This window comes from Mytilus edulis, chromosome 4 (genome assembly GCF_963676685.1).
Source record: "Mytilus edulis chromosome 4, xbMytEdul2.2, whole genome shotgun sequence".
NCBI lineage: Eukaryota > Metazoa > Mollusca > Bivalvia > Mytilida > Mytilidae > Mytilus > Mytilus edulis.
Genome location: NC_092347.1, coordinates 38485338 through 38512100, shown reverse-complemented (window position 1 = coordinate 38512100; position 26763 = coordinate 38485338). Strand labels below are relative to the sequence as shown.

The window sequence follows — 26763 nt, the reverse complement described above, 5'->3', positions numbered from 1 at the left end:
TATTTTTGCGCCTGTCCCATGTCAGGAGCCTCTGGCCTTTGTTAGTCTTGTATTTTTTTAATTTTAGTTTCTTGTGTACAATTCGTAAATTAGTATGGCGTTCATTATCACTGAACTAGTATATATTTGTTTAGGGGCCAGCTGAAGGACGCCTCCGGTTGCAGGAATGTCTCGCTACATTGAAGACCTGTTGGTGACCTTCTGCTGTTGTTTTTTCTGTGGTCGGGTGTTGTCTCTTTGACACATTCCCCATTTCCATTCTCAATTTTATTTAACAGGAACTATTTTGTGATTGGATTTAAAGACAAACCAACAGAACTATGGGATGTAAAGACATTAACAATGCTACGAGAGACAGGTAAAAGTCTGCCAATACCAACTGCAATAGAGTGGTCACCTTCATTTGGTGGTAAAACTTCTAAAAAGAAACACAGTCATTTGTTAGCCCTAAGTCATACACCAGAGAGTGATGAGAATAGTTCAGCAGTCACTATGTCACAGAGTACAACTTCTACAATCGAATCAATGGAAAGGTATAGTATTTTGCTTAAGAACTGTAAATTCAGAAATTATTGCATGCATTTATTATTGAGATTTTGTAATTTTAAACTAAAATGCCATTTAAATTTTTAAGATATTGAGAAAAAAATCCTGTTTAATTCATATAAAAAATTTCAAAATGCGAGTTTAGATTATTGTGATTGTTGCATTGTTGCATTTTTTGAAATAATAAAAACATTGCAATAATTTCTGAATTTACAGTAGCCATAATGTCATTATGATTGTAATATAGTATATTGTGGATTCATTATTATTTGTGGTATACCAGTTTTTGTTGGATTTCATGTGTGTCCAGGAACCAAGAATTCAACGAAGTACATATTTTGTATACTCTTATATGCAAATACAAAGTTGAAGGTTTTCACCAAAAATCTCTGTCCGCAAAGAGCTCAAGACTATTCCTATCTAAACTAGTATCAATAGAAGTAGTTTTGGTATAATTAGGGTCCCGCCAAAGGCGGTCCCCTATAGTGATCAGTCTGTCCGTCCGTCCCTCTGTCCGTCCGTCCGTAACACTTTGTGTCCGCTCCATATCTAGAGAACCATTATGATTTCATACTTTATACTTTACATGTTTATTAACCACCACCAGAGGGCGTGTCATGATGTATGTACAACTTCCTAGGTCAAAGGTCAAGGTAAAAAAACTTTGGTTTCAGTTGACAACCCTGTGTCCTGTGGTGAAGATCGTGTCCGCTCTATATCTTGAGAACCGTTATGATTTCAAAGTTTATACTTGACATGTATATGAACCAACACCAGAGGGTGTGTCATAATTTATGAACGACTGCCTAGGGCATAGTTCAAGGTCAAAAACTTTGGTTTCAGTTGACAACCCCATGTCCTATGGTAAAGATTGTGTCCGCTCTTTATCTTGAGAACCGTTATCATTTCAAAGTTTATACTTGACATGTATATAAACCAACACCAAAGGGTGTGTCATAATTTATGTGCAACTTCCTAGTTCAAAGGTCAAGGTCATAAACTTTGGTTTCAGTTGACATACCCCATGTCTTATGGTAAAGATCGTGTCTGCTCTATATCTTGAGAACCTTTATCATTTCAAAGTTTATACTTGACATGCTTATAAACCAACACCAAAGGGTGTGTCATAATTTATTTACAACTTCATAGGTCAAAGGTCAAGGTCAAAAACTTTGATTTCAGTTGACAAACCCATGTCCTATGGTAAAGATACAATTTTTTAATGCACATTATTCACAGCGGGGCCCACAGAGATGGCTCCCATCTCAATGATATCTAGTTTATTATACCCCCGCTTTAAAAAAGGGGGGGTATACTGTTTTACCTCTGTCTGTCAGTCCGTCCGTCCGTCCATCAGTCCGTCAGTCAGTCCGTCCCATGAAACTTTCGTCACATTTTTCTCAGGAACTACACATCCACCCTTTCTGTAATTTGGTATCAACATTTATATATGTCAGCCATACCGTGTGATGCGTTTTCAGATTCATCACTTGACAACTTCCTGTTTACCGAACACTTGTCTGATTTTACACACGATAGCCAAGTTGAAAATTTTCGTCACATTTTTCTCAGGAACTACAATACAAGGATTTCTGAAATTTGGTTTCAGGATTTATATAAGTCAGCCATACCGTGTGATGCATTTTCAGATTCATCACTCGACAACTTCCTGTTTACCGAACACTTGCATATTTTTACACTATTGATATTATCCACTTGCGGCGGGGGTATCATCAGTGAGCAGTAGCTCGCAGTTTCACTTGTTTATATTCCATCTTTTTTATGCCACATTTATTTATGACCCATTTATGGGCATTATGTTTTCTGGTCTGTGCATCTGTTCATCTGTCTGTCCCGCTTCAGGTTAAAGTTTTTAGTCAAGGTAGTTTTTGAATTTTGATGAAGTTTAAGTCAAATCAACTTGAAACTCTGTACACATTTTCCCTATGATATGATTTTTTAAATTTTAATGCCAAATAGAGTTTTTATCCGCATTTCACAGTCCAATGAACATAGAAAATAGTGTGAGTGTCCGTATACTATGTGTACATTCTTGTTTATGTGTAAGACAGTTTTTGTCTATTTTTTTAGGCAGTTACAAAACATTTTTTTTTATCTCCTATTTAAAATACTAGAAACAATTGCAGTTTATTCCTTTTCTAATTTCAGCAAGTCCCCTACACAGAGAGAACATTTAGTTTACTCAGATATGGACGGGAGTCTGTATCATTTCATTATAGAAAACAACACATTTGTAGATGCTTCTAAAATACCACCAGAGGTGAGGGAAAATTGATTATTTTTAAATCTAATCTGAATGCAACTTTATACTAAGGTTCAGTGTCTTTCAGCAGCACAATTATAATTGATTCCTTCTATGTTAAATTTGTATATGCCCACTTATCATGTGCCCAACTTAGGTCTTGTGGCTTCCATGTTTTCCAAGGCTCAGTGTTGAAGGCTGTAACTTGACCTATAATGGTTTACTTTTATAAATTGTTACTTGGATGGAGAGTTGTCTCATTCACGACTCATTGCCACTCACACCACATCTTTCTATATTTATCTTAGCTTTTCATGTTTTCAACTTTAAAAAAAATATGTTAAAAGACTGTGCCACACTTGAGTGTCACCATTGTTGTGGCTTGAAAGAAAGAAGACAGTTAGATGAAGAAACAAAGAAACAGAACAATATTTTGAAGAAACAAAGAAACAGAACAATATTTTGAAGATAACCTGAATAGAATTTTTATATAAGATGTGATAAGATTGCCAGCTCCACGTCAGAGAAGTGACGAAGAAGATCCTTATCTGGCTAAATATAATCTTATGAGAGAAGTGTCCAATCATTTCATCTCTTGTGGTACACTTATTTATCGGCAATTCATATATTTTTCCTTTGATCTTACTGCCTATTATTTTCGACTATCAACGTACTGGCTGTATCACTGATAATATTAGGCAAGACATTGTGTGACGTCATAATTACTGATAAACAGAATAATAGGTAGTGTCGATTTTGATACTGACTATATCATGTGAGATATATCTAAACTCACCCTTTGGGCTCGTCTAGATATACCACATAATATAGTTAGTGTCAAAAAAGACACTACCTATTATTCTATATATCTTCTTTATAATTTCTGGTAATACAAATGTTTTGGAAGCCATGTTTTAAAATATTAGTATCAGTTGATGCTGTAGAAGAAACAATTTTCATTGAACTTATCTCTTGAAAACTTAATAATGGTCATAGCTTGTTAACTTTGACAGTTGTTTTTGTTTCAAAATGGTTTATATGATTGGAGCAGAAGATGCTTACTATTTACGTGTACTTGACTTTTAGGATTTGATAGGGTTTGAGTTGATCAGTCTTTTTAGCTCACCTGGCCTAAAAGGCCAAGTGAGCTTTTCTCATCACTTGGCGTCCGGCGTCCGGCGTCGTCCGTCGTCGTCGTTAACTTTTAAAAACATCTTCTCCTCTGAAACTACTTGGCCATAATCATCATTGGGGTATCTAGTTTAAAAAATGTGTCCGGTGACCCGGCCAACTATCCAAGATGGCCGCCATGGCTAAAAATAGAACATAGGGGTAAAATGCAGTTTTTTGCTTATAACTCAAAAACCAAAGCATTTAGAGCAAATCTGACAGGGGTAGAATTGTTAAACAGGTGAAGATCTATCTGCCCTGAAATTTTCAGATGAATCGGATAACCCGTTGTTGGGTTGCTGCCCCTGAATTAGTAATTTTAAGGAAATTTTGCTGTTTTTGGTTATTATCTTGAATATTATTATAGATAGAGATAAACAGTAAACAGCAATAATGTTCAGCAAAGTAAGATTTACAAAGAAGTCAACATGACTGAAATGGTCAGTTGACCCCTTTAGGAGTTATTGCCCTTTATAGTCAATTTTTAACCATTTTTCATAAATCTTAGTAATATTTTACAAAAATCTTCTCCTCTGAAACTACTGGGCTAAATTAATCCAAACTTGGCCACAATCATCTTTTGGGTGAGTAGTTTGAAAAATGTGTCCGATGACCCGGCCATCAAACCAAGATGGCCGCCATGGCTAAAAATAGAACATGGGGTAAAATGCAGATTTTGGCTTATAACTCAAAACCCAAAGCATTGAGAGCAAATCTGACATGGGGTAAAATTGTTTATCAGTTCAAGATCTATCTGCCCTGAAATTTTCAGATGAATCGGACAACCCGTTGTTGGGTTGCTGGCCCTGAATTAGTAATTTTAAGGAAATTTTGCTCTTTTTGGTTATTATCTTGAATATTATTATAGATAGAGATAAACTATAAACAGTAATAATGTTCACCAAAGTAAGATTTACAAATAAGTCAACATGACTGAAATGGTCAGTTGACCCTTTTAGGAGTTATTGCCCTTTATAGTCAATTTTTAACCATTTTTCGTAAATCTTAGTAATCTTTTACAAAAATCTTCTCCTCTGAAACTACTTGGCCAAATTAATCCAAACTTGGCATAAGCAAGATGGCCGCCATGGCTAAAAATAGAACATGGGGTAAAATGCAGTTTTTGGCTTATAACTCAAAACCCAAAGCATTTAGAGCAAATCTGACATGGGGTAAAATTGTTTATCAGTTCAAGATCTATCTGCCCTGAAATTTTCAGATGAATCGGACAACCCGTTGTTGGGTTGCTGGCCCTGAATTAGTAATTTTAAGGAAATTTTGCTCTTTTTGGTTATTATCTTGAATATTATTATAGATAGAGATAAACTATAAACAGTAATAATGTTCACCAAAGTAAGATTTACAAATAAGTCAACATGACTGAAATGGTCAGTTGACCCTTTTAGGAGTTATTGCCCTTTATAGACAATTTTTAACCATTTTTCGTAAATCTTAGTAATCTTTTACAAAAATCTTCTCCTCTGAAACTACTTGGCCAAATTAATCCAAACTTGGCATAAGCAAGATGGCCGCCATGGCTAAAAATAGAACATGGGGTAAAATGCAGTTTTTGGCTTATAACTCAAAACCCAAAGCATTTAGAGCAAATCTGACATGGGGTAAAATTGTTTATCAGTTCAAGATCTATCTGCCCTGAAATTTTCAGATGAATCGGACAACCCGTTGTTGGGTTGCTGGCCCTGAATTAGTAATTTTAAGGAAATTTTGCTCTTTTTGGTTATTATCTTGAATATTATTATAGATAGAGATAAACTATAAACAGTAATAATGTTCACCAAAGTAAGATTTACAAATAAGTCAACATGACTGAAATGGTCAGTTGACCCTTTTAGGAGTTATTGCCCTTTATAGTCAATTTTTAACCATTTTTCGTAAATCTTAGTAATCTTTTACAAAAATCTTCTCCTCTGAAACTACTTGGCCAAATTAATCCAAACTTGGCATAAGCAAGATGGCCGCCATGGCTAAAAATAGAACATGGGGTAAAATGCAGTTTTTGGCTTATAACTCAAAACCCAAAGCATTTAGAGCAAATCTGACATGGGGTAAAATTGTTTATCAGGTCAACATTTATCTGCTCTGAAATTTTTAGATGAATCGGACAACCCGTTGTTGGGTTGCTGACCCTGAATTGTTAGTTTTAAGGAAATTTTGCTGTTTTTGGTCATTATCTTGAATGTTATTATTGATAGAGATAAACTGTAAACAACAATAATGTTCAGCAAAGTAAGATTTACAAATAAGTCAACATGACCGAAATGGTCAATTGACCCCCTTAGGAGTTATTGTTTTTTATAGTCAATTTTTAACAATTTTCATAAAATTTGTAAATTTTTACTAACATTTTCCACTGAAACTAATGGGCCAAGTTCATTATAGATAGAGATAATTTTAAGCAGCAAGAATGTTCAGTAAAGTAAGATGTACAAACACATCACCATCACCAAAACACAATTTTGTCATGAATCCATCTGCTTCCTTTAATATTCACATAGACCAAGGTGAGCGACACAGGCTCTTTAGAGCCTCTAGTTTTGTGTAACATGTATTGGATGATTGTGTGTCTTTCATTTGGTCCACCATGTTTTCTTACCATGCATTTTCATTGCCTCATTGCCATTTTTACAATCTTCAAACTTATTAACAATACAATAAATCAACATTAGGTATAAAATAAAAACTTAACTATGATTTATATTAAAGAACTTTATTGCCATCATAATACATTTAGTCTTTTTTGTACATGTATGTAGAAAAAATGTAACACAGACCTTAAATTGGACATTTAAATATTTTTCTCCCCCCACCAATAAATCTTATCACCAAGAAATAGTACAATAGTGTTGAAAGTGGTGTTTAAAAACTAATTCATAAATCAATATAAGATTAAATCTAGGAATTTATTGGATCAAAATAATTTTGATTTCTGGAAAATTGATGAGAACTGTATGATGAAAACTAACATGACAAAATGGGGTTAGACATGCATGGATGGCTAATTCTTATTTAACTTAAATAATATTTAAATATGAACTTACTAACCCCCTTAGCCTTGCATGCATGGCTAACCTTATTTAGTTTTGAGTTTTCATCAAACAGTTCTGATCAGTTTTCCAGATTTCTAAATTATTCCAGATTCAAATAATTTCTTGTTTTAAAAACATAGATAAACTCTTACTCATCTTTCGTATACTTTTATGAGTATCTTTTTTCAACTGCAAACATGAGTGCATCTGGTCAAATTTATCATCCTTATTTTTAAAAATAATTACATTAGATGTATGTTTCATTATAATACGTTATTCTGATTGGCTGACTGCAATCTTGCATTATTCCTTAATCAACTTCATTTCACAATGAATTTTAACATGCTTCTACTATAAAGTGCACAGGTAAATAAAAGAAAAAACTTGATAGTAATCATGTTTTTATGATCATAGCGAAAAAATGTAATTATAAGTATTGAATGCTTCTTTAAGTAACTTCTGCGCTTCATACAAAATGTACTTTGGTCAACGCTTTTACAACCCTATGAAGCTACAAAAAGCTAAAAGAAGCATTCAATTCTTAAATAATCACTGTGATGACCAGCATGTGATTGAAAAGGTATTTCACTAGTCTCACAGTATTATGTTCTTGAAAAAAACTTGAATGTATATAAGAGGTCTAAAAGTTTGCAAAACCAAAAAGGTAAAACAATTGAGAGCATGAAAAAAGCAAAAGGACCTAAATGGAACAAATAAAAACATTAAAAGTGCATAATTTGATTTATTTATCATTATAGTTTTAAGAGATGCATAGATTTGTTATATGCAGCTTAGCTTTCTTAGTCCCTTCTGAACGACAACCAATCCAAAGTTGTCCACTGGTGTCAATATCCAGTGACCATGGAAACAAAATGCCAAATTCTTTCACAACTTTGCATGATAGAAGATAACCATCTTCAGAAAGAACATGTATAGCATGTGCAAAATGGTCAGACACTATTATTTGACCTACAGTAGTTGTTGCAAAGCCTAAAGGGTCAAATAGTCTGTAACTTGAATTGACCTTAGGATGACCTTGATAAATCCATCTGACCTGCCCCTTCCTGTTTAAGACCACCACCCTCCCATGGTAGAAAGACATCTTGTCTATAACTAATATTTCATTGTTTATATTTGTTGTGATTCTGTAAGGAGTTGTAAATAGTCTTTGTCTATATGAATTTAACTCGAAAGATTGTTTTTGTTTCTTATCCATCCCAAATATCATTACTTTTGTATTGCTTTCATTTCTAACCTTGAATAAATTCTCTGTATCACAGTAATCTTTGACACCAAGTATTACCTCGTTGTATTTTGTCACATTAACACAACAAATAAATGTTTTAGTTGGTGTTACTGACAGAAAAGGTTTGACCCCTTCTCCATTAAACAAATGTAATGCATGAGATTCATTAAAGTTTAAGAGAATTTCATTGCTTGGCATCACTGACATGTCCCTCACCATAATTGGTAAATCTTTTGATGTGATTATATTGTCATTTATATGCATTATACGCAAAACTTGGGAGTTATAGTCTGATATTAAAGCTTTTTGACTATTTTGGGTTATAATTTTGTGAATAGTAATTAAATTTGTTTCATAACTCTTCAATAATACAATGTTAACATTTGATTGTTTTCTTCTTCTTTGGACTTGAATTCCAAATGATCTAGCAGTTTCTATAGTCTTCCTTGGAACAAAACTTTCAATCTCTTGCAGCAATATGTTGAAGTGAAATTCTGGTAGACTACTTAAAATTTCTACAAGTACCTTTAAAATATTATCTTCATCATTTCTATTCAAGGCTTCTTGTAGTTTGGTTTGAAAAGCTTTCAGAATTTGTTTAAAGTGATTTATGTTTGTTTTCAAATGTATGAAATTTGACTGAATTTGTCTCTGTTCAGTTTCCATACTTGCACATAACTTGGTGTAATTGTCATTATCAGTCTCCATACTTTTTTCTCTTTGTTCAAATTCATCCATTAGGTTTTTGAAAATTAAGTTATTTTCAAATTCTTGCTTTAATATTTGGGTTAAAGCTAGACTAGTGAATGCCAAGTCTTTAGAAATTATTCCCTGCATAATTAAAGTTTGATCATCAAGGCTTAGCAGATGGTGATCTTTGTGGGCTAAAATACACTCTGAGCAAACAGGCTTCAATAAACAGCTGCTACAAAACTTGACCAGTTTCTTCTGGTGAATTTCACATGTAGTTCCAGTTTGTGATCTTGTAACAGAATGAAACGATTTTATGTTATTAATTTTATGATTTTGAGCTAATTGTTGATGAATTATGCTGCATTTTAAACATATATATGTCTGACACTGGGAACATATATAATGAATATTTCTGTCATTTTGACAATATCCACACTTCCTGAATACTTGTGTTTGATGCACATATTCTGGCCTCTGATGCACAGGTTTAGGTGGATCTGATCCAGTTTCTATGATATCATGATTCCGAGATCGTTTATGAATTATGCCACATTTATTACATGTATACACCTGACACTGCTTACATTTATAATTAATATCTTTGTTAATATTGCAAAATTCACATTTCCTGAGTATTTGTACTTGTGCTTGACGTAGCACAGATTTTGAGGGACTAGATCCCATGTTCCAAGTCAAACAAAACTTAACCTTAATAATATCCTGAAAAAAACCCACTTTGACTTGTTTCTAAATGTTTGTAAAATCCAGTTGATAAAAGAATAATTTGCAATAGCAAAATACAACTATGCAACTTGTATATAACTGGTTAGTTTGAATGATTAGATATAGGAGGATGTTCAGATGAACTTTTTAAATAAGTATCAAATTTGTCTCTTTTGTCTCTTTTGAGAAGATAAAATCAAATACTTGAAAGATAGCCAGTTTAAATTATTCATGCATGTTTGTCTTTTTGTAACAAAATGACTTTAAGGTTGTGTTTTTTTCATAATCAGACCATATACCCCTGATTGAAATATATAATTTATTAGTGTTAATAAAATTTTATCAATATATACATTTTTATTTGAATTGAAATGTATTCATTTGTTACTTATTGTATGACTACAATTTTATGTAAAGTCTTTTAATGCTGCTGTTGTTGTTAGCACAATGGTCTTAGATAATTTTTGGTCTATTTTGCAATCTTTTAAGAATTTTTTCACAAATATCTTTGGAAATAAGTACAGATTGGGAAGGATTTGTAGGATTTTCGTCTTGTATTTAAAAAAAAGACTTGAATGGGCTAATGAGTTTAATTAATTCTGATTTACGGCAATTACTTTTAATATTTTTAAATGCTGTGTTTACCTCTCTGAAAGAAGGGAAGAGATTATAGTTTCATATTGTCAAATTGCAATGATTTTATGCATTTTTCTGACCTAAAAGCTATCATATCAGTGTAAAGATTTTGTATATTGTAGCATGATGTTATGTTGATGTGCAAACCAACAAGAAATAATGATTATTTTTTTTTCTTATACATATTATATACAACCTTAAAATTTTTAATAATAAAATTTGTATAATGGAATTAAGATATTGTTGTCTTTGTGGTTGTTGTCCTTAGACATTTGGTTAACAGACAATAATTAGTATAAGTGTATAGATGAAATTGTACCACATGGTACCATACCACTAAATGAAGGTTGGGTTTATTAGGACCCTGCCTAATGGTGGACGCCCTATAGTGATCAGTATGTCTGTCCGTCGGTCTGTCTGTCTGTAACAAATTGTGTCTGCTCTATATCTAGAGAACAGTTATGATTTCAAATTTCAAACTTGACATGTATATTAACCAACACCAGAGGGGGTGTCAAAATGTATGTACAACTTCCTAGGTCAAAAGTCAAGGTAAAAAACTTTGGTTTCAGTCGACAACTCCATGTCCTATGGTAAAGATACAAATTTTTCACCACACATTATTCAGAGCGGGGCTCAATGATATCTAGTTGGTCAACTCTAAAGGAATTGGGACCAAAACAAGCAATTTTCTTGTTTCAGAACAATAACTTGTATGAATCTCTATAGGACTGAACCTCAAGATTCTACATAAAAAAAGAAAGGTTGGGATTGATTTTTGGGGTATTAAACCATAACATATAGGAATCACGGGCCAAAAAAGGGCTACAAAACAAGGTTTTCTGGTTTCTGGACAATAGGTATAAGTCTATAGATCTGAAATTGTACCACATGGTTCCTAAACACAAAGGAAGGTTGGGATTGATTTTGGGGTTATGGCTCTAATTGTTAGGAATATAGATTGCAAAATCAGTTAAATGTAAAAAATTATGCAAAATCTTTATTAGGGTACTTGACTTGTACATGGTTAAGAATAAAAAGACCACTACTGCCTTCCCAAAAGATATGTAAACAGTAGGTTTGTTTTATTCTTTATTTTTCCACTGGCAAAATATTTGCTGATGCTTGTGCTCTATGTTGATTTAATTAGCCCCCAAATGTACCTTGTTCTTTGTCTGAATATTTCTCTTATTTTACTAAATTACTCCTCATAACTCTTTTCTCTTTTTTGAACTTCTTTCAATAACTTTTTAAATATTGAATCAATTTTCAAATTGTTGCTGAAGTAAAAAAAAATTATCACAAGGCTATTCATATTATGCCAAGTCTTTAAAAAGTTTCCCTGATACATGTACATGTAAATCTTAAGTTTAATGTTCATGGTTTAACAGCTGGTAATATTTATGGAATGAAATACACTCTATACAAGCAAGCTTCATTAAACAGTTAATCCATTTCTTTCATGAATTTTACTTGCTGCTTTCTTTCAGTTGTATCATATCATCTATTGTTTTGATACTATGAGATGACTGTATATGAACTATGCAGCATTTTAAACACATATGTATCTGACACTTAATACATCTATTAGGCGCTATTATTTCTGTGTGACATAATCCACAGATACTGTGATCTAGCTCTTGGTGAACAGATTCTGATGTCTGCCGCACATGTACTTGTGCTTGACATAGCACAGATGTTGCATGTTGCTCAGATTCTGACATAAGTTGCATAGTTTTTGGCGAATTAAATCCAGTTTCTGTGATAACATGATTCGGAGATGATTCTTGATGAAGTATGGCACATTTTCTACATGCATACACCTGACACTGGTCACAAGTATAATAAATATCCTTGTCAGCCTTACAAAATTCACATTTCCTGAGTTGTACTTGAGCTTGACGAAGCACAGATTTTGTGGGATTAGATCCCATGTCTCAAAGCAAGGTAATTTTTAGTAACCTCAACTTGAATTTATAATGGTAATAGAATCCACTGTATCAAAAAGGAACAAACAGTAGCTACACACAAAGATGCAGTGCATGTTATTTTGTTTTTTGAATGTGTTTAAATAAAATCCATTGTTCTCAATTCACAAATAGTGCCTGTTTTTAAAAAGAACAAATGAGATGTGATTATTTAATATTATATAATTTGTCTTTTGCAACTGTTAGAATGATTTGATAAGTCTTTTATATTTAAATCATGCCCTTATATCCATGCTTAAAATATAATTTATTATTCTGTTATCAATGCTACTTATATATACTACATGAAATACCTTTTAAAATGACTTTAAAATTCAATGGTCATTATAATACATTCCCAAGTGCTGTTGTTATCAGCTTTTTCAAGAGACTTGAGGTTTCTCTTTTTGATTTAGTTGGCAATCTTTTAAGAATATTTTATACTGCTATCTTACGAAATAAAATATTGGTTGATATTTATTTTTTTTGAATTTGGTCTCCCTTGTTTTTGAAAAAAAGGACATGGAGGGACAAAAACAGTATTTTATTATTTTGTTATTCAGTTTTTAATGCAGAATTTATGTTTTGTCTTCAATAGTAAGGTGCATTATGTTTTTTGGTCTGTGCATCCATCAGTCAGTCCTGTATCTGGTTTTCATATTGGTTTAGCATGTTCAGGGTAGATTTCTATTAATTTTAGTAATTATAGTGGGGGGTATTCTGTTTTTCCCCTGTCTGTCTGTTAGTTCGTCCATCCATCCCATGAATATTTTTAGTCGCATCTTTATTAACATGCTTAGGAACTATAATACAAGCATTTCTGGAATTTGGTTTCTGGGTTTATATAAGACAGCTATACAGTGTGATGCATCATATTAGATACATCACTCAACAACTTCCTGTTTACCAAACACTTGTATCATTTTACACATGATACCTAAGTTGTAAACTTTTGTCACACAAAATGTAATTTTATTTTATTTCTTCCTCTCAATTTATTTTTAGACAAATATTGGCACAATAAAATGTATTGCATGGAAGGGAGATAATATAGTATTTGGTGACCAAGATGGACAAGTGTCAGTGTGGGACTTGAAGCTGAAAACACAAAGGTAACTTTGATTTCACAAAACTCCCCAAAACATGAAAATTTATACAAATCGTGGGACATGTCTAAAAATTTGAGAGTTTCTTAACTTACATTTTATTTAAAAAAAATGATATTGTAATATTGTTTATCAATCATGTCAATATGAAGTAGATATTCATTTTCTATACATGACTTATAAAACTTGTCCACAAATCACTATTATACATAGGTTGTCCTTTAATGTCTTGAATTAATGGGTTGGTACATTAAATATGAATATGTTTTTGTGCATTATAAGTTCAAGTAGTTTGTGTGTTGATCTTTTGATATTTCTTCCGAGTGCCTAAAAGGCGAGAAAAGGTATATGTTTTCATTTTCAGAACCATTCATACCAGAAGAGGATGGATAAAAAGAATAAGATTTGCACCAGGCAGAGGAAACACAAAATTTGGCGTCCTATACTTGGATGGCATGGATATATTTGAATTAAAGGAAGGAAAAGTAAGTACAGAGATTGTGTTGGCACTACAAACAATATGTTGTTACGAATATGGGCTATTTCAGAAAAAATTGTATAGATCGTGCAAGGTTTTTTTATAATTACTAATTCAAAAGTAATTGATAAATACTTGGTTAGAATTCCATGGGTTCTGGCAATAATTTTAGAATCGTTTGACAAAAGTATTGATGTGACTAATATTATTTTTGGATGTAATATATAGTTTTTATACGACCACAAAAATTGAAAAATTTTTGGTCGTATATTGGTATCACGTTGGCGTTGGCGTCGTCGTTGTCGTCGTCCAAATACTTTTGGTTTTCGCACTGTAACTTTAGTTTAAGTTAATTAATATAAAGATATGAAATTTAAACACAAGGTTTATGACCCCACAAAAGGAAGGTTGGGATTGATTTTGGGATTTGGATTCCAACAGTTTAGGAATTAGGGCCAAAACCGGGCCCAAATAAGCATTATTCTTGGTTTTTGCACAAAAACTTTAGTATAAGTAAATAGAAATCAATGTAGTTTAATTACAAGGTATATGACCACAAAAGGAAGGTTGGAATTGATTTTGGAAATTGAGGTCCTAACAGTTTAGGAATTAGGGACCAAAAAGGGGCCCAAATGAGCATTTTTCTTGGTTTTCGCACCATAACTTTAGTATAAGTAAATAGAAATCTATGAAATTTAAACACAAGGTTTTTGACCATAAAAGGAAGGTTGGGATTGATTTGGGGAGTTTTGGTCCCAACAGTTTAGGAATAAGGGGCCCAAAGTGTCCAAAATTAAACTTTGTTTGATTTCATCAAAATTAAAAAATTGGGGTTCTTTGATATACCGAATCTAACTGTGTATGAAGATTCTAATTTTTTGGTCCCATTTTCAAATTGGTCTACATTAAGGTCCAAAGGGTCCAAAATTAAACTTAGTTTGATTTTAACAAAAAATGAATCCTTGGGGTTCTTTGATATGCTGAATCTAAAAATGTACTTAGATTTTTGATTATTGGCCAAGTTTTCAAGTTGGTCCAAATCGGGGTCCCAAAATTAAACTTCGTTTGATTTCATTAAGAATTGAATAATTGGGGTTCTTTGATATGCCAAATCTAACTGTGTATGTAGATTCTTAATTTTTGGTCCCGTTTTCAAATTGGTCTACATTAAGGTTCAAAAGGTCCAAAATTAAACTAAGTTTGATTTTAACAAAAATTGAATTCTTGGGCTTCTTTGATATGCTGAATCTAAACATGTACTTAGATTTTTGATTATGGTCCCAGTTTTCAAGTTGGTCCAAATCAGGATCCAAAATTATTATATTAAGTATTGTGCAATAGCAAGATATTTGCAATTGCACAGTATTGTGCAATAGCAAGAAATTTTCAATTGCACAGTATTGCGCAATAGCAAGAAATCTTCAATTGCACAGTATTGTGCAATAGCAAGTATTTTCAATTGCACAGTATTGCACAATAGCAAGAAATATCTAATTGCACAATATTGCACAATAGCAAGAAATTTTCAATTGGAGTTATCTTTCTTTGTCCAGAATAGTAGTTGAATAAACTTAAATCATTGTTTTATACAATATACAATGTATATTCATTTTTACTACCAACTGATAAATTAAAACAATCTTTACCATTCAGTGATAACAAGCACTTTTTTTACATTTTAATATTTTATGATGTATTTAAATGAGTAGTTATTGTTGCAAACTCCATTAAAAATTTTAATTGAGATCAGTTTTAGAATAAGGGAAAGGGGCATGTGAAAAAAAAAATTGGGGGATGGAGGGGGGGTTCAATTTTTCTCATTTCAGATTTCATAAATAAAAAGAAAATTTCTTCAAACATTTTTTTGAGAGGATTAATATTCAACAGCATAGTGAATTGCTCAAAGGCAGAAACATTTTTTTAAGTTCATTAGACCACAAAGTGGAAAGGGATTAATATAAGTTGCAAAACTTGTTTCCCAATCCACTATAAATAGATATGTTTAAACTAAATTAGACCACATTCATTCTGTGTCAGAAACCTATACTGTGTCAACTATTTAATCACAATCCAAATTTAGAGCTGAATCCAGCTTGAATGTTGTGTCCATACTTTGCCTAACTGTTCAGGGTTCAACATCTGCTGTCGTATAAAGCTGCGCCCTGCGGAGACTCTGGTTGTGGGTTGCTGTCTCATAAACTATACTCCCATTTCCAGGAATTTTCTTACTTATGTTTTACTTTCTTTGTTATAGCTAGAGATGCTGAGTTCATTGAAAAGTCCAAAAGAAATAGCCAAGATAATAGACATTGATTGGGCAGGATCAGACAGACCTGTTATAGCTACAAATGATGGTTGTGTTATAGTGTTTGACATCTTACTTAAATTGTCTCATTGTAAGATAGAAGATCTGGAACTTCCAGGTATACAATTTGGCAATAAAAAAAGTTGAGGCAGATATTCATTAAACTTGTAATGATCTGAAATGTCTTTCAAATTTAAGCAGTAAGCAAACGCTTAATACCAGTATTACTATGCATGTACAATGTATTAGCATGATGAAAATTTAGAGAGTAATTCTCTTTTTGTCTCAAGAATCTATCTTCAAAGATGATCAAATTCCGATAATGCTTGATCATCAATAACTATTAATTTAAGATTTTAAATACTCTCAGAAATTTAATTTGATTGTATTTATCTTGATTGATGATTCAGAACAATTTAATGGCATAGAATAGATCACATCTACAATACAGTGCAATAAACATTTTTAAATGCCATGATTTCGTTGTATACTGTAATAACACCGTCATTTTGAGAGAATATTTGAATTTAATCTGGATTAACAAATCTGATTTTGTTGACAAGTACACACATAACCTTAATTACGCTTTTTAAAAAACTTAACTAATCAATGCAAAAGAAACTGTTATAACCTGAAGAACCATTTAAACAGGGTGTCATTTAATTATTACTTTTATTTTCAGATAACCTGTTTTCACCCCACATCCTACCTTCCAAGGGAGCACTGTTGATGAAGTATTTTCTCCATCACCAACCTTGGAGTGATAAATACACATTTAAGATAGAGGCTGGAGGACTTAGAGAGGAAGATGCTAAACTTGTAGAGGATATAAACAGACAGTTTAGTTTAATAGATAGGTATATATTATTTTTTTTTCACATATGGTACATTTCAATTGTTACGTGCTGTTTGTCAAAGTCAAGCATGTTAGGATTATTGCATTGTTAAATTGTGTTCAAAGACAAATAAATAGAAAGAGGCATGGTAATGGTTTCTGTTGATCAGTCCGGAGAAACTAAATGACATAGTTCCCTATGGACACACATATTTTGTTTTATTGCTAAATAAATATTTTTGGTTTTTGCATCATCTGTAGGTCATTTACTATTAATCACGTTATTATATTGAGATGTACATGTCTGTTTGTCAGGGATCATCCAACCTTGATCTCATTTTCATGTTCAGACTTAAGTTTATATCACTGTGATTCACACCTATAGTAAAGCAAATCATGATTAGTTTACTGATTATTGGTAGTTTTTATTCCATTTTTTTCAACATGGGAAATGCCACTAAAATTTATTGGTTTTGTTTCAGAGATTTGGCTGATTATTTACCAGTTTGTAAATTTGGTGTAGCAGAGAGATGTCTTCTTGTAGCAAGGTATGTAGAAGATTATTTTCACATGTTCGGAAAATATTTGAAGTACAACTTTTTTCACCCTTATAAACCTTTAAAATAGTGTTATTCCAATTATTGAACTAATGCATGCAAACATCATAAACTTAGTCTTCTGTGCACTATTTTATCATTTTTTTCGCATACATTTCGTATAATCGTCAATTTTATTTTCAATCGGTCAGTGTTGTTGTAAAAATATTGCAGGATTTTTATCAGATGGGTCACGCTAAGGTCAGTTTGAATACGGAAAATATGTCGGGGGAATTGCTTTCTGGAAGCAAGCAATTAAAATAAAGTAAACTTCTTCATAATAGAACAAATTAAAGAATTTTCTTCAGAAAAAAGTATATGTACATAAGTTTTATAATGAAAACTATCCATTGAGTTATAAAAAACATATGCATTATTTTTTTTAATTTGAGGTTTCTTATGACTTGAATGTTTTCCTTTTCAGTCAATTATATATGTATTATTCCTCTGCCTAATACTAAAATGAGGATATTTTACAAGTAGTATAATTTAGAAGTTTTCCCCAGACCAATCAAGTCACATTTTATCAGGAAAATCTTGTCAATTTAAATTTATTTTCTGTACTATTAGTGGGTTGATGGCCCATGCCAATAGGTCACAGTATAGCCTTCAACAATGAGTGAAACCCATAGTGCATAGTCAGTTATAAAAGGCCTCGAAATAACAAATGTAAAACAATTCATACAAGAAAATTAGCAGCCAGATTTGTGTAAAAAACCATGAATGAAATAATATGATAGCAACAAACAACTACCACTGAATTGCGGGCACCCGTCCACTAAAACTGTTCATCAGTTTTCCAACTTTAATTTTGCAATCTCCTTTGAAACTTCTCACTCACAAATTTCCTTTAGGGGATCTTATGATTATAAGATTAATTATATTGTAATTTTACAACTAAATAGGTTGTTTGGTGATGAGTCAGATGTTTTATTCTGGACAGTTGCTATGAACTATCTGTGTAAAGAGAAGATTTCACCCATAAAGGTTTGTAGATAGTTTCATATAGAAGGAATGTAGAGGGGGTAGGAGGGGTTCTGATCCTGAAATCCCAGGCTTATAAACATGAAATCCGGAGGTCCCGAATTTAAATAAATTCAAATCCAGACGCCCTGAAATTCGAAAAAAGAATTTCTGGATCCCAAAAGGCTCAATCCTGAAATCCAGATCTTAAAAACACCCAATCCCGGAGTCCTGATAAAGTTCCTATCCCCCCTCAATGTAGAAAGTATGCAAAGAAGAAAAATTACACCAATAAAAACAGCTTTCTTTTGTTGATGTATAAAATATTATAGATTTTCCCTGATGAGCCCTTTATAAATCATTGGGGGAATTGTAAAATGGTGAAAAAAGTTGGAACTATATTACAGAAAACATGGGGAAGAAAATCTAAAAATATCACAAATATTTCACATAGGATTTGCACATAATGCACAATTCAGTTAAAAGTATTTAGCAAGGTAACTGAAGTAGTTACCATAATAATCAGTAATGTAATTACCCCAAGAAAAGTTCATCCTCTAAACTTTCATTACAAGAATATAATTTAACAACCAAAGGGCATTTATATCTTCTGGTTTATTTTAATTTTAAAATGGAATGAATTGACTTATCTCCCTTTACATATGTCAAAATAGATCAATCTTGTCTCTTTTCAATGGCAAAAGTAGCAAACTTTTCAAGAGAATTTTTCTCAAAATAGACAAAATTTAAAAGAAAATCATTCGAAATATTTTATTTTATTAAAGAGATTTCATTGGTATAGAAAAGAAAATACAGATAAGAAGATTTCATAGCTAATTTCCAATTTTTACAAGATTTTTGTTATTTGAAAAATTAAATAAAATCAATTTCTAATATGTTTCATTACCAGGTATTTTTTTTACGCTATTACTGTGAAGACAAAAACAGGAAAAGGATGACAAAGGTATTCTAGAATAATAAACTTTACAAATTTTATTAAAGTTTATAAAACCTGGATTTCGATTGCTTTCTTATTGAAAATGGAAGTATCTTAGTCTTACTTGAAATGTAATTAAAAAATAATATTTCCATGTTTCAGGAGGATAATCAAGCCAGCTCTGGTGATAGATTTGTACCACAGACACCAGCTTATAAAGAAACAAATGACCTTGTTGTCCTAGACAACCCTGAGGAACAGGAGAAGAAATTCCACGAAAAACAGTTGTATGGATGTCATCCATTAGAGAGTTACTTTGACACTATTTGTGATAATCTCAGTTACAAGGTATGGCAAAAGTTAAATACATTTTGTATTATTCATATAAATGAAAATTGTTACTTTTACAACCAAAATCATTTATAAATAGAAAGTTGAAAATATCTAGTCATGTTTGCGGTGTTAAAAGTAAAGTAACACTAATATTTTTACACACTATTTCTCTTCTTACTTTTCTTCTTCTTATCTGTCATTCATTTATCAGATTCTTGCTTAGATGAGCATTTGTGAGTATAAATGGAAAGTACCTTCAGAAAGCTTATTCATCCTCCAACTGAACAAATCATTAAAACCATTACATGCTTACTGTAAATTCAGAAATTATTGCAAGCTTTTTATAAATGTGAATAATGTGGCTGGTTGAATATGTCAATAATAGGAACATGCATTTAGAATTAGATACATATATTTATATGCCCATTTTCCTTTAATGGCAATTATCAATCTCACATTATTGTCCATCTCCAAAAATTGCAATAATAATTATATGCAATAATTTCTGAAATTACAGTATTTTCGAGAGAAAAAACAAAAACATTAAAATCTATAGATGTAGTTTTGTTAACATGAAAAAAAAGATATCTTAACTAGAGTATTATTATTGTCAATTTGGTGAAAATGTATGTGATGTATGTTATTACGTGAAATGCTTTATATTATGATATAAAAGTACTGACTACATCAAAGAATGTTAATTTTCCATTTTCAGAAATACCAGCTAGATAGAGTTGCTCTACATGACAGTAAACGTGCAACCTATGACCACACAAAGAAATGTGCTGAAAATTATGTCATGCTAGGACAAACAGACAGAGCTGTACAGTTATTTTTGGAAACAGAACCTGACAATGATATCTATTACACAGATTGTTTAAGGTAATTTTCAACACTCTGTCCCTTTCTTTACTGTAAAGAATAGGGGGGAAATTGCTCGACAACAGCATCTGTCTTGTTGGCATATTAAATACTAATTTTGAAAAAATAATGTGGTTTTCCTGTATCTTTCAAGAATCCAATCACAAAGGAGTAAGTTCCATAAGGGCCATATTTGGCCTCAATTATAAAGTTCAATGCTACAAGATAAATAATTTTTTTAAGTTGACTTGAAGACATGTGAGAAAGTTTTATAGAACAGTTTCTGTCATAGTTTTATTCTAAAGCGTTGATTTTTACATCCCAGTTAGGTCAAAAAAGGGAATTTGACAAAATGGGCAGGATTTCAGCCAAATTTAACATCAGGAAACATAGAGCGCAGCCGTCGACAACCTAAATATTCAAGTTAGACATGTAAAATGTCATTACAAACATTATTGTCGAAGATCTTTTTTGGTCGACAGATGCGCTCTATGTTTCCTGTCCAAATATTCAATGGAAATTTACCTATTTTCATTGTTTTTTTCGTGGAAAATCAAAATGAGTACTATTTGTGACGTCATGAATAAAACGCAGGAACATAAATCTACAACAAAAAGACTTATTTCCTATCTAGTCTCTGTATTAGCTATTAGTCATTGTGATATTGGTCAATAAATCCCAATTTGAAATTTAGGCTAAAAAAGGGGGCCATTTTAGGGCCTTATCGAACCTACTCCTTTTTACAGAAAAACTTTTGCCAAAAGACAGTTTAGTAATTTTACGATTAACTCAATAGGAATAATGACTTTATTTTAAACTCAAGAAATTTGGATTATCAAGACTTAAATTGGTTTATGTAAATAAGCATCAAATTTATACTTATTTTCAGAGCCTGTTTAGTAGCCAGTATAAGATTTTCTGGAGCTTCACAGAGTACTATAAAATTAGTAGCTACTAATCTGATTGCTAATGGAAAATTGACAGGTAAGAAATTACTATAAATGTGTAATAAGGTGTACACATGTCCTATCAGTACAATACAATAGCACAATCAAGTGAATTATTATAAAATTAGTGAAAGTTGAAGAAACACTATGAAAAAAGGACAAACAGCATTCTACAAATGCTTAACATAGAATTAAAGATTCAGCATTATGATCTAATGATTTCAATGTCTGCTTACCAAATAACAATACATAACATCATTGTTATGTTTACACATTCATGTAGATTTTCTGTAAAACTCCAATGTTCTATGTACACTCATATAGATTTACTATAAAACCTTTGTTTTCTTTGTAAACATTCTTTTAGATTTGATTTAAAACATTCTTTGTTCTATGTACACTCATTTTAATTTGCTGTCGAGCATTCCTTGGTCTGTGTTAATATACATGTATACTCATTTAGAAATACTGTAAAACAAGGTGATGCAATAAGTGTAGCATTGTTGGTGTATTGCAATAAGTGTATTATTGTTGGTGTATTGAAATAATTGTATTATTGTTGGTGTATTGCAATAAGTGTCGCATTGTTGGCGTATTGCAATAAGTGTCGCATTGTTGGCCTATTGCAATTAGTGTCACATTGATGGCATATTGTTATAAATGTAGCATTGTTGGCGTATTGCAATAAGTGTAGCATTGTTAGCATATTGCAATAAGTGTAGCATTGTTGGCGTATTGCAATAAGTGTAGCATTGTTGGCGTATTGCAATAAGTGTAGCATTGTTGGTGTATTGCAATAAGTGTAGCATTGTTGGTGTATTGCAATAAGTGTAGCATTGTTGGTGTATTGCAATAATTCTTATTCTATACCATGTTGTTTCAGAGGGTGTGCAGCTGTTGTGTTTGATAAACAAAGGGTTAGATGCCTGTAGATATCTACAGACTTATAGTGAGTGGGATCTAGCTGTGTGGCTAGCTAAGGTATACTAGTAGTACTTTTTATTTCCACTTACTAAATACTTGGTAAAGTGATTTTTGTTGAAAAATGTATATCAAGAAATAGTTAAATTGAATATAAGTTTTCAAGTTTAAACAAATTGCCCACAATTTTTAATGAAATATTGATACATTTTAGAGAAAATTGTTAACATTCCTCTGTACTTCATTATTACCATTAAAATAAAAGGCATTTGCTGGGATCAAAAGATTAATGGTGTTTGAAATTGATTTCAGACAGTTTTATGCTATTTAGGTTGACTTATTTATGTGACTTGATAAATTATATGGGTTTGCTATGAATAATGTTTGTTTAGAAAAATGTTTTACTATATAATTGTTATATTTTGTTTATTTTAATTACAGTCAACATTGAGCTACAGTGAGTTTGCAGAAGTGATGAAGAGATGGGTGGACCATTTATGTAGTCCACATGTCAATCAAAAGGTAGATAAACTGTAAATAAATAATTAGAATAGCGACTTTTTATAAAATAGTATGCCCTGTGTTTTAAACATAGACGATTATCGTTTGAAACAGTAGACATGTATTTCAGATATGATTCATATTAAATTGATCTAGATAGGGTCATTATCATCTACTGTTAAAACATGACTAAGAAAATATATGGTTAAAATTTAAAAATATAAAAACTAATTTATTTAATGTTATTAATGCATCAGTGACGTGAAGATCCCTAGTAAAAGAATTATATTATGAAACTGCTATTTTCATCCTAACATCATCCGAAACATAGTGTTGTTCATTTATTTTTCATTTCACCAAAATTTCACAGATGTTTGATAAATGTCAATGAGACAGCTTCCCAAATAACATTTTTAACCGGATTTTTGTGACAAAAATGTCGGTTATTGATTTGGGGATGTACCATTTTGGCGGCAATCAAATGTTGTATGTGCATTAACTCATGAACCGTTCAACCAAAGCTTTTAAAATTTTAATATGTTATTACTGACAACTATATGAAGGTCAAGTTCAATAATGGCGTTCAGGAGTTATGGTTCTTGAAAGATTGAAAAATGGAGTTTCCAGTCGTGTCCGTGCATTTACGCATGAACTGTTCTACCAAAGCTTCCCAAATTTTAATATATTGTTACTGATGACAGAATGGAGGTCAAGTTCAATAATGACGATTTTGACTTTTACCGTTCAGGAGTTATGGTTCTTGAAAGATTGGAAAATGGAATTTCCAGTCGTGTCCGTGCATTTATGCATGAACTGTTCTACCAAAGCTTCTGAAATTTTAATATGCTGTTACTGATGACAAAATTGAGGTCAAGTTCAATAATGACGATTTTGACTTTTACCGTTCAGGAGTTATGGTTCTTGAAAGATTGAAAAATGGTGTTTCCAGTCGTGTCCGTGCATTTATGCATGAACCATTCAACCAAAGCTTTTGAAATTTTAACATGTTGTTACTGATGACAAAATAGAGGTCAAGTTCAATAATGACCATTTTGACTTTTACCGTTCAGGAGTTATGGTTCTTGAAAGATCGTAAAATGGCGTTTCCATTCACGTTGTTGCATTTACTCATGAACCATTCAATCTAAGCTTTTCAAATTTTAATATGTTGATACTGATGACAAAATGGAGGTCAAATTTGATATTGACGATTTTCACTTTCACCATTCATCAGTAATGGTTCTTGTGATATTGCCAGGACACAAATAAATGTTAATAAATCCGGTGTGCTGTCGTTGTGACAGCCTCTTGTTAATTAGAATTGTTTTGAGCATGTTATTAAATAGTTCTTGTCATTTAAAAGATAAGGCTGACCAAATGCATTAAATGCAAAGAAAGTGTCCTTCATAACATTCTGAGAGTTATATCTATATATTTAGAGTAAAGCTGTATTAGTCCAGTTATCCCTGGGACAATTCAATAAAGTACTAGAGATGTTGTATGGTATGAGACAGTTTAACAGAGCTGCTTGTTTATATTTTCAGAGTAAGGCTGTATTAGTCCAATTATCCTTGGGACAGTTCAGTAAGGTACTTGAGATGTTGTAAGGTATGAGACAGGTTAACAGAGCTGCTTGTTTATATTTCTAGAGTAAAGCTGTGTTAGTCCAGTTATCCTTGGGACAGTTCAGTAAAGTACTAGAGATGCTATATGGTATGAGACAGTTTAACAGAGCTGCTTGTTTTGCTGAAGCCTGTACACAGTTTGGACTTCTAGATAAATCAGATGATACAGGTATGTATCTTTACAGTAAAAATGATGAGACAATTTAATTAGAGAAAGTGTCTTTGATAACAGGTTTTCTTTTGTATTGTCCCGGGCACATGAAATATAGTTTATGAGAATGTACCAAATATGTATTTACAACATGTAAATTGTTGGTGTGCTGTCCCAAGTTTTGAACTTCATTTAAATCAAATTCCGTAATTTGCAAAACATTTAAAAAATAAAAACACTGTATAAAGTTGATTGTGGATGAAATGATTTAAAAGACACATGACTGCTGATTCAATGAAGATTTCATGTGTCTAGATTTGTCAAATGATTATACTGGCAAATAAAGATAAAATCTAACAGCAATGCTTATATGCATGAATGTATTTTAAAGGGGAAAAAATGTTATTGAATAAAATGCAACATTTTTTATTATATAAAATTGATAATTTAAATTTTTGTGTCATCCAATGTGTGAGGTCTTGTTCTTCAAACTTTTTAAGTCAAATTTCATTTATTAAGAATGAAAAATGAAAACTGAATGTTGAAAGCTCTTTTTCAAGAAGAACGAGACTTGGGAATAAAGTGCATTAAAATGAAAAGAAAAGATTGGTAATGTTATGATTGAATTAAGTGCATAGAATGGCATTTATATATACTTAAATATCTTTGTTGTCTTGTAGTGTCTTTGGTAGAAGCAGTATATCTGGAGTATGCTAGATTATTGTCCAATCTTGGATATAGAGAAGCTGCTGAACACTATTGTACAAAAGCTGGAGAAAAGGGGGAACAGTTCTTAAAAGAAGTCAAGATTTTATTTACCTAATGTATTGAGATTATCATTCACATAGAATTAGTTGTAAAATCATTGTTTTGGACCAATTGTCATACCATACTTTGCGAAAGTGAGACACAGTGAAATTACAGAGGCTTTTATGATGGTTTTCTTTATTCCATTCAAGTTATGCTACAGAAATATGAATGCATATTTAATGCTTTAATCGATGTATTCACTTAAAAACATAGATACTAATATGTTACCCAAAACAGCAAGTGAGTTGTTTTAATTCATGAAATTGTTGGTGCAATATTTGTTTTGGTTGTAAATATATTTTAAAGAATTATAAATTCTCCATGTTGAAATTATTTGTTGACTAATATAGATTTTAAATTATGTAGAAATTATTGATATTGTAATCCAATATATTTATTTATTGTTGAAATATACAATTGACTCAAATTTGTATTTGTATTTTATGCATCCCCCTCCCCTAAGTGATGTTATAAGGGCTAAACTGAAAATCTTTCATACCTCAAGATTCTGGCTCTACACCAACATTCAATTTCTAGAGGGGCCTCGGTTGCCTAGTGGTCTAAGTAGTTACTACTGTAATCACTAGCCAGTCAACACTGTTGTTGTGAGTTTGAATCCAGCTCATGCAGGTGCACTTAACTCCAATTTTAATTGGCTAGGATTGTCAGTTTTCCTATTGAAGGGTGGTGGTTTTCTCTGGGCATTTGACTTCCTCCACCAATAAAAACTGGCCGCTATGAAATAGCCTAAATGCGGTGCTTAAAAGTGGCGTTAAAACACCAAAAAAAAAATATTTTTTAAATCAATTTCTAGAACTAATTCCACATGAACTGTCATTTGTTTTAAAGGGATCTTCACAGCTTATATTATATGCCTGTTTTTTTATTGAACGAAACACATTTTTTTTAGTGTGATTATTTTTTTACTAGTCACACTCTGAAAGTATCTGGTCAACTGTATGATACTGTTGGAAAACCTGTGGATAGTGCAGATACCCCATAAGGGGACATAAATATTTTGTGGAAATGATGACAATGAGACTAACACTTTATACCTTTATCAGGAACAGTCCAAACATTTGAAAGCCATGGATGGATGTACA

At 31.8% G+C, this 26763-nt stretch overlaps 1 protein-coding gene across 3 annotated transcripts in view; it reads left to right on the top strand.

Annotated features, from left to right (window-relative positions):
• LOC139521848 (WD repeat-containing protein 11-like) overlaps window positions 1–26087 on the top strand; it is a 43505-nt gene extending 17418 nt beyond the window's left edge. Inside the window, exons 15-29 of one of the 3 annotated variants that reach the window (XM_071315503.1) lie at window positions 279–533; window positions 2716–2827; window positions 13297–13403; window positions 13762–13882; window positions 16130–16298; window positions 16863–17037; window positions 17498–17563; window positions 18517–18598; window positions 19674–19859; window positions 20560–20726; window positions 21595–21689; window positions 22536–22633; window positions 23015–23095; window positions 24724–24868; window positions 25531–26087. In XM_071315503.1, coding sequence (XP_071171604.1) covers window positions 279–533; window positions 2716–2827; window positions 13297–13403; window positions 13762–13882; window positions 16130–16298; window positions 16863–17037; window positions 17498–17563; window positions 18517–18598; window positions 19674–19859; window positions 20560–20726; window positions 21595–21689; window positions 22536–22633; window positions 23015–23095; window positions 24724–24868; window positions 25531–25673 — 2002 coding nt within the window. In that variant the 3' untranslated portion in view covers window positions 25674–26087. The other 2 variants (XM_071315504.1, XM_071315505.1) reach the window with 2 other exon arrangements.
• Window positions 26088–26763: the final 676 nt, after the last annotated feature.